Source organism: Strix uralensis, chromosome 10, assembly GCF_047716275.1.
Source record: "Strix uralensis isolate ZFMK-TIS-50842 chromosome 10, bStrUra1, whole genome shotgun sequence".
Lineage (NCBI taxonomy): Eukaryota > Metazoa > Chordata > Aves > Strigiformes > Strigidae > Strix > Strix uralensis.
This window is the reverse complement of record NC_133981.1, coordinates 8,647,178-8,661,970: the sequence shown is the minus strand read 5'-3', so window position 1 is coordinate 8,661,970 and position 14,793 is coordinate 8,647,178. Positions and strand designations below refer to the sequence as shown.

The following is a 14,793-nucleotide window of genomic DNA, read 5'->3' as shown; positions in this document are numbered from 1 at the left end:
AGCTCTTCTTTTTCTAGCAGCCACAAATCATTGTGCGGTTTGTGTGTCTTCATTTGGTGCTGAATTCAAATTTTGTGCAGTTATATAAATGCAAATATCTGCCAGCTCAGAGATGTGGCACTTCCTCCTGAGAAGGTGACTCCTGGGCTATTAAAACTGCTCTACTTAAACTAATTCCTGCCCAGAACCTGCTTTACAACTGAGTCAGCCTGTGAGTTTTCACAACAGAAACCCAGAAAGATGACAGAGAAGAAAGAAACTATGCCTCTGCCATACTGCATATAGTATGACTCCCTGTTGGGCTTAAGAACAGCCATTTCTGGGTATTAAGATGATTTTGTCATTGGTTCTAGAACGGAATTTGTTCGTCTTGAGGACAATCTTGCCTTGTATACTGTACCCCGCATGTGCTTATATCTTTTCAAGTGAAGCAGAACAACAAAAATAAAACATGCTTGAGAATACGAAACTTCTTATTTCTTCCTTCAAACTATTTAGCTTCTGTACACATGCACTTGAGAAAAGAGGCTTTTAGTGTCTCCCCTCCCGCTGCCTCCCACAGCTTATTCAGAGCACTGCTGGCAGAACCCACACAACAAAAAATTTACAGGATAACTCAATTTCATCTCAACTTACAAGATGCATATTCTCTCTCTTGAGTGGCTAATTTTACATTTTATAGGATCTAGGTGTCCATATTTTATACTACAATGGGTTACTTGTTCATTACTGCCCTCCCCTACTCAACATGCAGCATTTCTGAACATGAATTCCAGAGAGACTCAAGATTTCACAGAATCACAGAATCATTCAGGTTGGAAAAGACCCCTGGGGTCATCGAGTCCAACACTCAGCCCTACTCTACAAAGTTCTCCCCTACACCATATCCCCCAGCATCTCATCTAAATGACCCTCAAACACATCCAGGGATGGTGATTCCACCACCTCCCTGGGCAGCCTATTCCACTGTCTGACCACTCTTTCTGTGAAAAAAATTTTCCTAACGTCCAGTCTAAACCTCCCCTGTTGCAGTTTAAATGCAGATTTGATAAAAGTTTGGTGTTGATAGAGCAAACAATAAGTCCAAACTAGAAAACAGCTCTGCAGGACATGCATGGAAGCTTCCTGTGACACAATGTTTTCAATGTGCAGATTTGACTGTAACAACTAGGGACTTTATCTTCACTTGCAACAGTGAACACACACATGCCCACACATGAACACAACTGCATTTCTGGCTAATACAGCTGCTAAAAAATGGTCTGCAAAGCAAAAAGTAACTATTCATTCCTAGATTCTTTGTCATAACAGAAACTATATCCAGTATCACCTGTATCCAAAACAATTATACTATTGCTCCAAAGTGGTATTTTAGACATGTTTACCTGTGAGCTCCCTTTTTATATTAGGAAGATTAGCTGGACATGAGTTGCTGATGTTTAGTCCTGGAGGAGGCATGCTTTGGTTGCCGTAAAGGTCAATCAAATTGCCAGACACAGGCAACTGGAAAAGATAAACAAGGAAAAGGATCAATTGGTTTGCCCTTATGAAAGGCTTTGTACAGAAGAACAGAGTCAGGATCTGCTAAGAAATCTGTGCTGTTTTTCATGTGCAAACAGAGCGTGCAATAAGGTCAGCAAAAGTCACAGATAAACACAGGATGAGGAATAAAACACTTACACTGGGAAAATTCTGTCCTCTCTCCTCGAGAATATACAGAGGAGATAACACGCTGACAATACTGCTGTATTGTTGTTCCTTATTTTTCTGTGGAACTATTGCATCTGTACCCCCATCACTTCTCTTACTCAAAACATCTGAAAAAGCCTACAGAAATCTCACAGAGGAAGCCCCCCTTTTTCCAGGAATATGAGTGAAAGTACTTAGCAAGCTGTCACATGCTTGAAGAAGAACACTATATTAATCAATTCACATTTTTCATGTGATTTGAAAGCTACCTACACAGAAAATATTTAAGTTTACTTTAACTTGTTTTTTGCCTTACGTAACAAAAACGTGCATCAGTAGGAGGAGAATTATTTTTACATTCAGTTTCCTCAATTACTTGTTCATTCTGCTATTCTTATTTAGGTATGTTTAAAGCAAGGAGATTTATACAGAAATAGGATAGTATTCCAACAAGACTTAGCAAAGCTATCCCTTTAAATTGAAACATATTTAAAGTTTACATTTATCCTGAATGGATTATTTTACCCACCTCTTTTTTGTTTTCAAACTAGGTTTTGAAAAGACAGGTATAAACCACTTTGATATCTTATCTGAGTGGCAATACTTCTTATCATTGTTGCTGCAAAGAAAATCAATCCCTCCAAGACACTGATCCTGCAGAGATTAAACTATTAACTTTACACCCATGTAAATAATGCTGTTGAATACAATGGAGTGAGTCGCAGCCTGGACTATTAAACTCCTACTGATGGTCCTTGCCAGACTGAGACTTAAGAAAATTTCTCTGCCATCTGGAGCTACCATAAGAAGCAAAGTTGATATGCATCCATTAAAGTCCCACCAGCTAGAAGCCATGCACCCAGTACCTGTCTTGAACAGACAGTGGCCAACAACGAAGTCCCTGGACTCAATCTTTAAGTGACAGAGGAAAAATGTAACTGAATTCTTACCAAGATTCAGCCTTGCAATTCCTCACCCTCCCCTTAGCTCTTGAATGCAATATTAAAAAAAAAGAAGAAAAAAAAAGGAACATCTATAATGAAGCTAAGGTCACAGCTGTGTATCACAGACTATGGTCCCAGTTGTGACCTTCCCGCATTAATGTCAGGGTGACCACTCACTCTCACTGCTCTACAAGGCTGACCCTTGTATCTTTTGGCCCCCCAAATGCATCCATGACACAGGCACAGCCATAGCGTCATACACCCTTCTGACTTGGATGTGCTTTTTCTATTCATGCTCCTAAGCATGGGGAGAGCACAAAGACCTTGTTTGTAGCCCAGGGACTTGAAGTTCAAAACCAGACATGTGAAATCTAATTAGGAATTTCAGGGAATAAAAAGATATTTTTTTCAGAAATCCAGAAACTAGCATCTCAAAGCCAGGGTAAAGCAGCTAGGTTATAATGAAACATGGTGAACAGTTAAGGTCATCAAGCTGCAAGATGGACCCTGCTTATTACAAGTTTGTGATATATTATTGTTTTCTTTTAAAGGTGTCAACACTGTGCCAGATTTCCATGTAAATAAACAGGACCTGCATAAGCAATCACCACAAAAGGTGACAGTAACACAGGCAGCAGCTGCTGAATGTGCACACTGAAGTGCTGCAGAAGATGCAAGCACCAGAGGAACCCAAGCAAGAGCTGTGCAACAGCCAAAGCACAAGGCCACTGATGCACCATTAGCCAAATAAAGGGACAAATTTGCACAGCTGCTAAATGTTGCAGGTTTGCATGTGCACACAAATGCTTATCACAGAAATTTACATTAGAGGTAGATGCCAACCGTCTCAGTTTAAATCAGTGATCCATAAGGAAAGAGACTGATTGGCTTCTTTCTTTGACTACTTTTCCCAGCAAGCTGAACTCCACAGGTCAAAATTCAGTTTTAACTTTTTACTACGAGTGTGACTATGTGTATGGTCAGTCCACACCCAGTAGAAGCCTCTGAGAGGCCTCTTCTCCAGGATGGCTGCAAGTCACATCTTTGTGACTAACTTCACACAATTTCTTTCAAATGAAAAAAAATATAAAGGACATACAACACTTCAGGTCATCTCTCACATGGCTAAAATACCTGCAGTTAAAATTGAGGCACATCCTCTGTTCACAATTATATTCCAGGTCCCAGAGGAATAAAATTAGTTGACTTGTAAGGTAAGACCAATAATCATCAGTGCAGAGTTTATGGAAGTGGAAAGGGGAGAGGACCCCTATGCTGAGGGCATTGTTTTGAGATGGCCAAGTCAGTAGTGCTGTAAGAACACAAAAGCAGCCACTAGGATGAAATGGGGCAAAAAAACCCCAAAAGGGGCTTATAATGGACACAACAGAGCAACACCTAGGCATTTATTTCAAATGCTTCCTATTAGAAGAAACTGGAAAAAATTAAACACTGATTGGAAACATTTCAGCTCTGATCTATTAAGACATTCAAGCCTTTCATCCTTGTCTCCAAGTACAAAGAGGTGGGAAAACGTTCAAAACTCTCACAGCCATTTCACTGGGAAGATGGAATCTCAAAAATTTGAGAAAGACATGGAATTTTCTGGTGCTAAGGAGGTTCCTTCCCTGTCTTCTCCAAATTCTAGCATGTTTCCAACCTAAATATGATTTCCTTAAGGCTTTCTTAGCTACTTCTGGCTATGAAGAAATTTAAACACAGCATCTCTCAGATCATCCACCTTTACTCTCCCAAAAAGTAAACAAAGGAAGAGTGGCTTATGCCATGCTTAACTTGTTATCTTCATTGAAATAGCATGGTCTAAAATGCCTTCATTTGCAAGATTTCATATTTCTAGGCCTTGGCTTCACTCCTCCACTGAACAACCAACAAAACAAGCACCCACATTTGGGTCATTCGGGCTCTGCATAAAATCACTGAGACATCAGTTGTGTGATCAGCAAGGCCATTTCTAAGGTATCAGTACACGCGGGAATGGATTCTGTTCCCCAGCTCATGCAGCCTACAATGTATTGTGTTGTTTCCTTACCTACAAGCACACGCTCAGCAACAGTCCATGAAATAAGACTCCTACTTCTAGAGTTTAACTTCCACAGAAAAGTCATATTTAGAAGTGGAACTGCACATACTCACGTGGCTTTTCATGTCAGACTCCTCCTAGAATTGATTAGTTGGATGAACTGTCAACTCTACTTGGCATACAAGAGTACTTTACACAGTACCTAGCGATTCAAATACTAGGTCACATCTACACAGAAAACTAGTGACCATTTTGCGATACCTTTCACTGCAAAAGCAAAGCCAGTTAACTTGTGACCCAAAACCAAAGTTTACAAACACTTCCACAAGCAGTTGATTGCAATGAGCCCTTTTCAATTAAGAGGTACTTGGAAACTTCCCTTAGCTCAATCTACACAGAAATCTCTGATTTTGCTTATCAATTAAGTACTGTTACCAAATGTAACAAACTGGTCTTTTTGTTCTTTGTTGGTTATGGAACAACAGCAGCCTTTGTCATAGTCTCAGCACAGCTATTTATAGGTTGAGTCTCTTTAGTGACCATTTCCTCTCTTTATTTCTTCCACCTCTACTTAGCTCAGTCTACAGACATTAATTCCTTATTAGTCAAATGTTGTGTGTTTTAAGAACTAAATCCTGTTCCAAAAGAAAAGTGTCTGTTATGTCAGGTTTGGTTTTTTTCCCAAACCAATTGCTGGGCAACATGGTTCAATTCCATCTCCTCAGGATTGGTACCAGGTTAATTCAGAGACTGAAATATGCATTTTGCCTCCAGCAATTTAAATGTATTAGTAAAGAAGTCTTAATTCTACTATTTCATTTCCTTATTTTACAGACTTCATCACATACAGTGGGCAATTTCTGAAGTTTCACAGTGAATGTGGATCAGGCAGTCTTTACAAGGCTTGTTGTCATGCAGTAAATGAGATGGATGTAGACTACCCTGAACGTTGACTACATGGACTCCTTGCACCAAATGAGTGCAGAGTACCATTATGTCCTTGCCTGGAAGCAAAAAGACACTGCTGGGGTCCCTGTGAAATCAGAGAGGAAGAAAAGCACAAAGAAATCCAAGTCCCCTCTAATTTAACAGGTCCCAATCCCATGGAACTTCAGAGAAAGGACTCCAGAAGAACCCGATCCCTCAAAAAAAAAAATTACATTTTTCACAGGTTTTTAAGTTTTCCTCTCAAATTCCAGGACAGATACACTGTTCAAGTCATCTTAGACGAAAGGAAAATTAATTCTTTCTGGTAGGACTCTGCAGTTATTCCTCCATCTACTCAAAGGGCACTACTTAGCAAGGGATGCCGGTGGGCTGTTTCCTGCAGTATGCACCACATCTCCAAAAGGACTGTGAGAATCTGTGGGAGCGCAGGACTAGGTTAATATGACATCAGACGAGTACTGTCAGCAAATGTAAACCTATGCTACAAAATCAACGCTATGTGGTAAGCTGTAAATTTTGGCACTAGATAAAAAAGAAACAGACGCTAGCACTGGCAGACATCTACTCAGCCAGATCTAACAGCACTTAAGCCTAAGGCAAAAAATTCACTGGAGCTACCCTCCACAAAAGATCAAAATAAGATTATGCCAAAAGTACGATTATATTAATGCTTGCAACAATGTGAACCAGCAAACAGAAACAGCAACTCAGAGGTAATCTGCACCTTCTCTCACTCATTGACTTTCACACCTCTGTGTTCTTGTCTTTTGTCACAGGTTTCCTACGTCCCCTTCCCCCATTCAGTTTTTAAGCTTCTTTATTCCTTCCCCTTTGTTTTGAAGGTAGGTTTTTAATTTCTTTTTTCTTCCCCCTAAATTTTGTAACATCTTTGCTGTTGTCTAGCTAGGGACTTCTCTCCATTTGAAATCAGGTTAAGCTAAAGCTATGACGTTAGAGCTAACAGGCTACAGTGTCTCTGGACAGGGATGCTAATACATGCTTAAGCGTGGTGTACAATTTCTTATTTGAACGTGACAAGATACAGGAAACTGGGGTGCCAGAGGTTCCTTCTAGGCTTTCTGAAGCCAAATATAATGTTCATGGTGATTTTTAATATCAATGGGTATGAGCTCACTCCTGTTAGCCCAGTTCACTCCTGTGTTACAATCCTCTCACGGACTAACTTGACTTTGAAATAACAAAAGCAAAATTGTCCTTTGTATTCCCTCGACCTGACTCCAGCTTGCATTTTTAAATTCATGCTTTTCATTGCAACTGTATACCTTAAGCTCTTCAAAGAAAAACTAATTACACTCTGTGGGACAATACAATAACTACTTAATTGCTTAGAAAAAAAGTCATGTTATGGTTTTTCATTCTCTCAAGGAAAGACAATTAGACTTAACAGAGAAACCAGAAGGAAAGGACCATTGTACCGTATTTGCCATTTGCAAGGCTGGGTCCATCAAGCCAAGGATTTCTTCATTGTAACTTGACTCCAGACTAATTATATCATCGATCACATCATCCATCTGCAGCAGAAAAGGTGGACAAAGAAAAACAAAACAGTTATCAAAAGCACTAAGATACAGAGGCCTGACAAAGCAGCCACACACCAGCTCTCTGCAGCACGGGCCCAAGCAGAGGTGCCTGTGCAGTTCTACCATGCTCCAAATCCAATCCTTCAGCCATGACTCCCACGCTTCAGCCAGGACAGTCAGGTCACGACAAAGCTGAGGCTTCACGGTCCAACCCACTCCTCCCACCAGCAGCTACCCTGCCCAACCTGCCCACAGACACACTGTTCCTCCCAGAACAGCAGAGGAGATAGCTCCCCGTAGAGGTACACTAACGGTACCTGTGCAGCACTGCCTGCCCGCCCTTCACCTCTCTCCTCTAGCTGCGGGGTCAAAACCTGCGTACAGGCAGTAATGTCCGAGCCTGACTCCTGTGGGGGAAGGAGAGGGAACAAAGACTTGCTGCTAGGTGACAGGCTGCCCACCCTTGACAACAGAATCCACTGGATTCGTGTCCCTCACACGCCCTCCCAGGAAGCACCACCCAAGAGCAGCTCGGAGATGACTTCAGGTGGTGCAAGCCATCTTCTTTCTGGGGCTGGGCTGGAAGGTGCCTCCATAAGCTCCTGCATGGTCAGGAGAAACAGAGCCCTCCAAAGCACCCACACAGGTGCTCCAGAATGTCCTGCAGGATCAACTACTTCCTTTTTGCTCATTATAAAAAAGGAGCTTAAGTGACAGTCATCTACAAAATCAATGCATAATGTTGATGGTAGAAATAGTAGTGTATGGGATTTTTATATCAGCTGAAGAAAGTGTGATCAGAAAGAATTACACTGACTGGAAATGAGGGCAAGAAAGGAACTAACAGTTACAGCCCATATCTGAAGTCTTGTTACTACAAATAAAAAAGCCTTAGTTTAAAAAAAAAAAAAAAAAAGGAGAAGGATGACTACTGAGGATGAATTACCACGGATGGATTAAAACCTTCTCATATAAATTTTTTTAAATGCAAATGTGATCTACATAGAAATGCAGTCTTCGAAACTATCAGGGCAAGAACATAAACATGCAGTCTTGGGAAAACTGCATTAGAAAAGATTTTCTGAAGTGAGACCTTAAAGCATAGTTGGTATGTTGTTCTGCTATAGTGTTACAGTGCTCGAAAAGCACTAGCCCTCTTCAGGTGTCTTAATGTACTTTTGACATCAATGCTAATAAACAACCTTGTTGTTTTGTTCCTTAAATACAACTTCTTAAAGACACTATGGGGCAAGTTTATTCAACATAACTTCAAAGAAACATGCTCATTAGAAAGGGGACCTGTGCTCCAACTCCTGTGTCATCCAGTACCTGCATGCATGACGCTCGTGAGTGTGTATTCAGAGCCGGGCACTCACTCTCAACCCTGCTTTGCTCTTCAAATTTATAAAATCCCTGCAGAAATAAAAAGGAAAAAAAAGAAGAAAAAAAAAAAAAAGAAAAAGCAAAGCATGGATCTGAGTTCATGGCACAGTCTCAGTCCCAAAAAGAGCACAATTGAAACAGTGTCATGCACACATGTGCCTGATGACACAGCAAAGTGAAGTTGTAAATATTGTGAGAAAAAAAAAAAGATTTTGGTACAAATGGGATGATAGGATGGAACTATTTGATTTTCATTTCTTTTGAAGCTATGGAGCACAAGTAATTTCTCTTGCATGGGCAAAGTATGTTCTGTTAATACTTGTTTCTCAAAGTTTCATAACGTTTTCCTCACAGTGCATCTGTATTAAAAACCTGGCATAAAAGCTTAAGGGGGGAGGATGAGGGGACACGAGGAGCTCTACAATTGTCTCCCATATGTCATGTTACAAAAAATATTGACATGATTCTTAGACTTTGTTAACATTTTTCAAATCACCTTCTTTTGGCACCTGAGCAGAGACGTAACATCCAACACTTAGGTTTTTTTTAGCAAAGATTAAGGCAAGGTTGCGAAGGACTTCTAGGCATAGGGTAGTGAAGTCTTATATTTGCAGCACTGAGCTCATCGTGAAAAACAATTTAGGGTATATTAGCTGGGATAATCTGGCCTTCCAGCTAAGCAAGAGACTTGCTCAAATTTTACTGTAAAACTACCTAAAATATCTCAAAAAGCTTTGTGTTTTTCAGTTATTTTTGCTATGCTCTTTGCTCTTTCTACATGAATGAGCCATAAATAACATTATTCCAGAAAGCTACAGCTTACAAAACTGCTTTGTATTCTCCAAAGGTCAATTATTCACTGCATGCATCAAGCAAGGGCAGGGAGCGGGGGGGGAGTAATTTTAATAAGCATAAACTAGCTAAAATAGTTCAAAAAAGAGGAAGTTAGAGGAACACAGTTTTTTAAAAAATGATCTATGCAAATATATATACATCAGGCAAACACAGAGGTAGCAGTTGCATTTTCAAAGTGAACAGTTCAGAAAAGATTAAAAATATCACCTTAACAATGAGCAAAGATGGTTTAAAACAGAAAGCGAGCAGATTGCAATTCCATTTTACTGAATAATATGCACAGTGAGAGTGTATTACCTCTTTCTCGCAGTTGGAATTAAGGGTAAGCATAGCCATTGGGCTGTTGGGTGCGCTGCTTCCAGTTCCAGGCGGCATAACATGATCACCGGGCTGGTTTGGACATGGCAAGCTCAGGGCTTGGTTGGCATGTTTATTTGCTAGAGTGGTAGAGAGGTACTGCTTTACCTGCTGCCGCTGCGCTTGCTGAATATGGTACTTGGTTGGATTCTCAAGGTGAGTCTGCACCTGTACGACACAATTTAAGAAGTGCTTTATTGTTTTACAACATACATGATATCGATTTGAGCTATATGTTTGTGACATATACACCAGCTACGCATTTGACTTAAAGTACAAACCTGTACAGCTCCAAGAAAGTCAACGGTGCTTCACTGATTCACATCTGGTAGCAAGAAATCAGTTTATGAGCTAGTGCTTCAGTGACTGACTTCTTAACGGTAAACCAAGAAGTTCTCCTTATTTTTTTATAGCATGAGATTATAGCTTTATAGCAAGACCAATGCTCAAGTTTTCCAGTTTATACAAATACTCCAGAACAGACAGCTCTGCATTCAGACCTGCAGCTACCTGACATTTAGTTTTCACTAAAATATGGAGAAACAAGTTGTACTGTGGGACTCATTTTACTTGTTAGTAGCTACCAATTAAAACCAGGTAGTGTGGATTGCTATCCTTTATTAGGTGTCAAGTAACAGTGAGATCAAAAGGTTTGTTGTTGGTTTTTTAGGTTTTGGTTGTTTGTTTTTTTTAAATTAACACGTTGGTTAAAAAAATGGAATTTACCATTTTTTTGCCTACAAATTATTTATATCTCAGATATATGGCCTAAATCATATACAAATAAGACAGCTTGTTTATAAACACATTATGCAAATAAGATACAAGAAAAGAAGTGTTTCAGTTCAGATCAATCACTGTCTCAGCAACAACTATTTTTGTATTTAAGATAAGCTTTTCAGTACTTAGAATTTTTTTATACACAAAATATGAAAAACCTCATACCGAACTATTCTTGCGCACCATAAATAAGCAAGAGAAGACAGACAAATTTTTTCCATACAATATTTTCACCATATCCTAGAAATTCTTTGTCAGCTTTCTTTGATCATTAATATTTTTATCATAAGGTAGAAAACAAACCAAAATATAATAATACTCTGAGAAGTTTTTTAGTTTTAAAACAGTTCCATTAAAGTGACTTGCTGTCACAAGTGACCAGGTATGTCTCCCACTTATTTTTGTGGAAGAAATTAAATTAAAGCATACTAGATACCAGAGGAAAAGGATTTCCTATATAATGTAAGCCTTCTTACCAACAGGTTTAAAATAAGTCTGCAATAACAACTCACCTGATAATGATTATACTCAAGCATTTCCAGCATACTGCTTATAGGTTGCAAGAGAAGCGACTGCAATATCCTTTGCCCTATGCTATTCCAGTTTGAGGGATTCGCATATGAAAGCACCATAAACAAGCTACCCCAAAACAGCAGAAGAAACTTGAATGTCACTGCTCAGACTTATAGCAACCTACGCTAATTAGCCACGCATGTAGAGAAACAAACAGTTCACACAGGGGCTCTTCTTGGAAGCTATGCAAGTTTAGCCCTAATTATTGGGGTTTTTTTTCCCCGGCTTTGACATCATGCTTTTTGGTAAACATAAAAGAACCTTTTAAGTGATGGGCTATCAAAGTCAGATTGACAGTTTGCTCAAGGCTAATTCGCTATTCATCTTTCGTTCCAGTCATACTAACAGACAATGGTATTTTTCTTTAGCAGTAAGCTTAAATGTTTTTAAGTACAGAGCAAGAAATAACTGAACAAATGCCCTATGAGCCTAACATATATCCCCTGGCAGTGGGGTGCACTGGATAAACCCACGGGGCTACGCAGTCCTATCGTCAGCTTCCAGGTGCAGCAGTCCACCACCCTGCCCCACACAGCCGCCGGTCCAGCCAGGACCTGCAGCTGAACACGACGGATTTGAAAAAGCTCAACCACATCCTCAGCCTCCCTGGTGCTTCAGAGCCCATTAATTCTGTCTCAATCTACAGCTGGAGGAAGTTTTCCAGTTCAGGAACGGTTGACAATGGGCTAAAGTATGTCCCAAAAGCTCTTACCTGCACTGGCACAGCCCCAGTACTGTGCACAGTCCCTACACCTTCCAGAACTTACTACTTCTTTCTATCCAAGTCCTTGACAAAAGCCTATAGTTGAGCACAGGCATCAAAAGCTGCTCAACTTGCATTATTTTTCAAAGTCTCTGCTGCACAGCGAAGCACACTTAAGATAGCATTTCTAGAGAGTTTAATCTGATTTGTTGCACTAAATCGCAAGACAACACAATACAGAAGTCTGCCGTGATAAGTACAGCACTTGCTTTGTCAGTCTCAAACTGTGTTATCAATTTTCCTATCACCAGTGGTAAGAGTTAGGCTACCCAGATAAGTCTATTTTTCACTTAAATTTTCATCTTCCAAGTAGATAAATTTATCAGCAAACAAATTATTTTCATAACACTTATCTTTGAGTATGTTCTTCTAAAAACAAGCTCTACTTGCTTGCCAGAATTTTCACGTTCTTTTTCCTCCACAGGCATCAGGTACCACGGTTGCTCTCCGTGGACTTGCCAGGGCATCGGGACTGAGCAAAGCCTCCCCTCTCTGCACCCATCTCCTACCCACACTCCACACCCCCAGGAGAGACACCAGCAAAATTCCAAGATCCACATCTCAACTGTGCATCATCAAATATTGAATTATTTATAATATATATACACTAATACTCTGAACTGACTACACGTCAACTTTTGAAACACACACTGCCTATTTGACACAGGATTTTTGTTGACAAAACACACACTTATTTCATAAGAACACACTTTCCCCAAGATTTTGTTGTATTATCCTGCATTAGAATAGTTTGTGTTATTTTGCTACTCTATACTTTTTTTTTTACTTTTTTTTTTTTTTAAATGGGCTTTGCTGCCCTCAGTGTGCCAGGGAAGGCAAGAGAAAAAAAAAAGAGTTCTGAACATTTTTTAAAAAAAAAAAAAAAAAAAAAAAAAAAAAAGGATGCAGCTCCTTTTCTCAAAACTTTTAAGCTACAGATTTCTCCTTAATATAGAAGTGTAACTATGAGAATTTTAACATTGCGGAGAAGTGCATCCTCTTTGGTACAGGACAACAGATTTCAGCTGCAGTTCAGAACCTACTGTCTGCTTTTTTCTTTTTTTCCCTTTTTTTTGGGGGGGCAGGGGGATCTTTCTTCCTCTGTTCACCCTTACAGTGAATGTAACAACTAGATAAACATTACTGCCTATTTGTGTGTGGCATAACTGCAAAGGCAAATTGTAATCCAGCCAGTTTAATTCCTGACACACCACAAAGTCACTTTGGCTCACTGAAGGTATATCCTTCTGAAGTACTCTGAACAGAGTTATCCAGTAGACCATGTTTTCATATACAGTCAACTCTTGCTACAAATGGGCAACAAATGACTCTGAGGAAATTCATTTACTGTCAGATGTCTGGGTTTCAAATCAGCAGCTGCAGAGAAGATGCTCTATTGCTTTTACAAACAAAAACCTCTCAGAAGAACCACACTCATTACACACTAGATATGCACAGTTCTCCAAGGATGTGCCACCTTCTTATACAAGTCCAGTAGTGAACCAAAAAACAGAGAGAACTGCCTTTTCTGTCATTAAATTGCTCCAAAATGACACAAAGGAGAGATTCAGGGACTAAACATTTCTTTTTAATCCATGGCTGGTCAAACATAATTTCACATTTGAAGACAAGAACATATAATTATTCTCCAAATGGAGGAGAATGCAACACAACTATTCCAACCCTGCATGTCACTGCAACAAGGACAGGAGCTCCCACAGGACGGAAAAAGCTTCACACATGTTCCTTCTCAAACAGACATACCAGTTTCAACTACCCTCACTCTGGCCAGGTGTGAGGCTCAACAGACTACACAGAAGGCATCTGAGAAACTTCAGTTTGATTCTTCGTTGTGTCACTTATTGCCCTCTTGAGCTGCCTTAGAAGCTCCATCATTGAAATTTGTTGAGGAATACCTTTATGAACTCTTGTGGGTTTTGTTTAGACTAACTCTGTCTTTGGCCTCGAGCACCTGTTTCTGCAGTCTCTACATCAGAGATCCCAAATGTGCCTACTTCAGCAAATGTCCCAAGAGCTACCAGTCATGGTCAGGCTGTAGATAAGCCATAAAGCAGTCTTGCTTTTTGACAAAGTATCTCACAAGCAAAGAGCTGCAAAACAAACCCTAAACCAAAATTCCACTACCCCGGAATTTGAAACCATGAATCAAAGCTTTAACTTAATTAAGATCTAATTTTGGTTCTCAGCCCCTTCTTGCCTTTGGGGTGAAAAGTAGGTCTTCTTGTTCTTCCAAATTCATGAGACACTAAGTGCAAAACAACGACAATTTATTGCTTTGGATACACTCCCAAAGAAATGTGTCTGAATAGGGACATGCAAGAAAAACAGAACAACTTGAAACTGATTCCTCTGGATCTCCAACCATCTATCTCCAGGAATCTCAACCCAAGCTTTGCTGTAACATTGCTACACTGAGTAGAAGATTGTTTTTTGGACATATTGGTACTGGCAAGCAAGAAGTAATGGAAAGAAGTAACGGAAGTATCATCCGTAGAACTTCAGAAATTATTTAAGACAAGGTGGCAAAACCAGCTAAATTTATCACACAAGAGCAACAGAAGAATTTGGCTACAAGGAACTACAGATCAAGGATGGCCAAGTGGCAGCCTACAGCCTGGATTCAACCCAGAAACACCTGGAAGAAAGCTGCACTTTCTATTTGTACTCAGGTGCATTTTCAATTTGCATGGTTATCAAAGTACTGCTTACATGGATAGCAGATTAACACTGCCTTAGAAGTAGAGGTTCAGAACTGGTTTCATACTAGAACAGCCTCCAACGCCAGCTTAGCAGCATCTCCACAGGCTGGCTCCATGCACCATCACTGCACCAGGTACTCCTGCACTACAAGTCTCACAGGTCAGTAACTCAAGCTCCAGCCATTCTCACCATGCTGAC

At 40.0% G+C, this 14,793-nt stretch overlaps 1 protein-coding gene across 12 annotated transcripts in view; it reads right to left on the bottom strand.

Moving 5' to 3' along the window:
* MITF (melanocyte inducing transcription factor) overlaps positions 1-14,793 on the bottom strand; it is a 111,359-nt gene that overhangs the window by 12,301 nt on the left and 84,265 nt on the right. For 9 of the 12 annotated variants that reach the window (XM_074879112.1, XM_074879114.1, XM_074879113.1 and 6 more), the window contains exons 3-6: positions 9,699-9,926; positions 8,493-8,576; positions 7,059-7,154; positions 1,386-1,503 (exon numbers count right to left, since the gene is read on the bottom strand). In XM_074879112.1, the coding sequence (XP_074735213.1) occupies positions 1,386-1,503; positions 7,059-7,154; positions 8,493-8,576; positions 9,699-9,926 (526 nt within the window). The remainder of the gene's footprint in view (positions 1-1,385; positions 1,504-7,058; positions 7,155-8,492; positions 8,577-9,698; positions 9,927-14,793) is intronic. The other 3 variants (XM_074879119.1, XM_074879122.1, XM_074879123.1) reach the window with 1 other exon arrangement.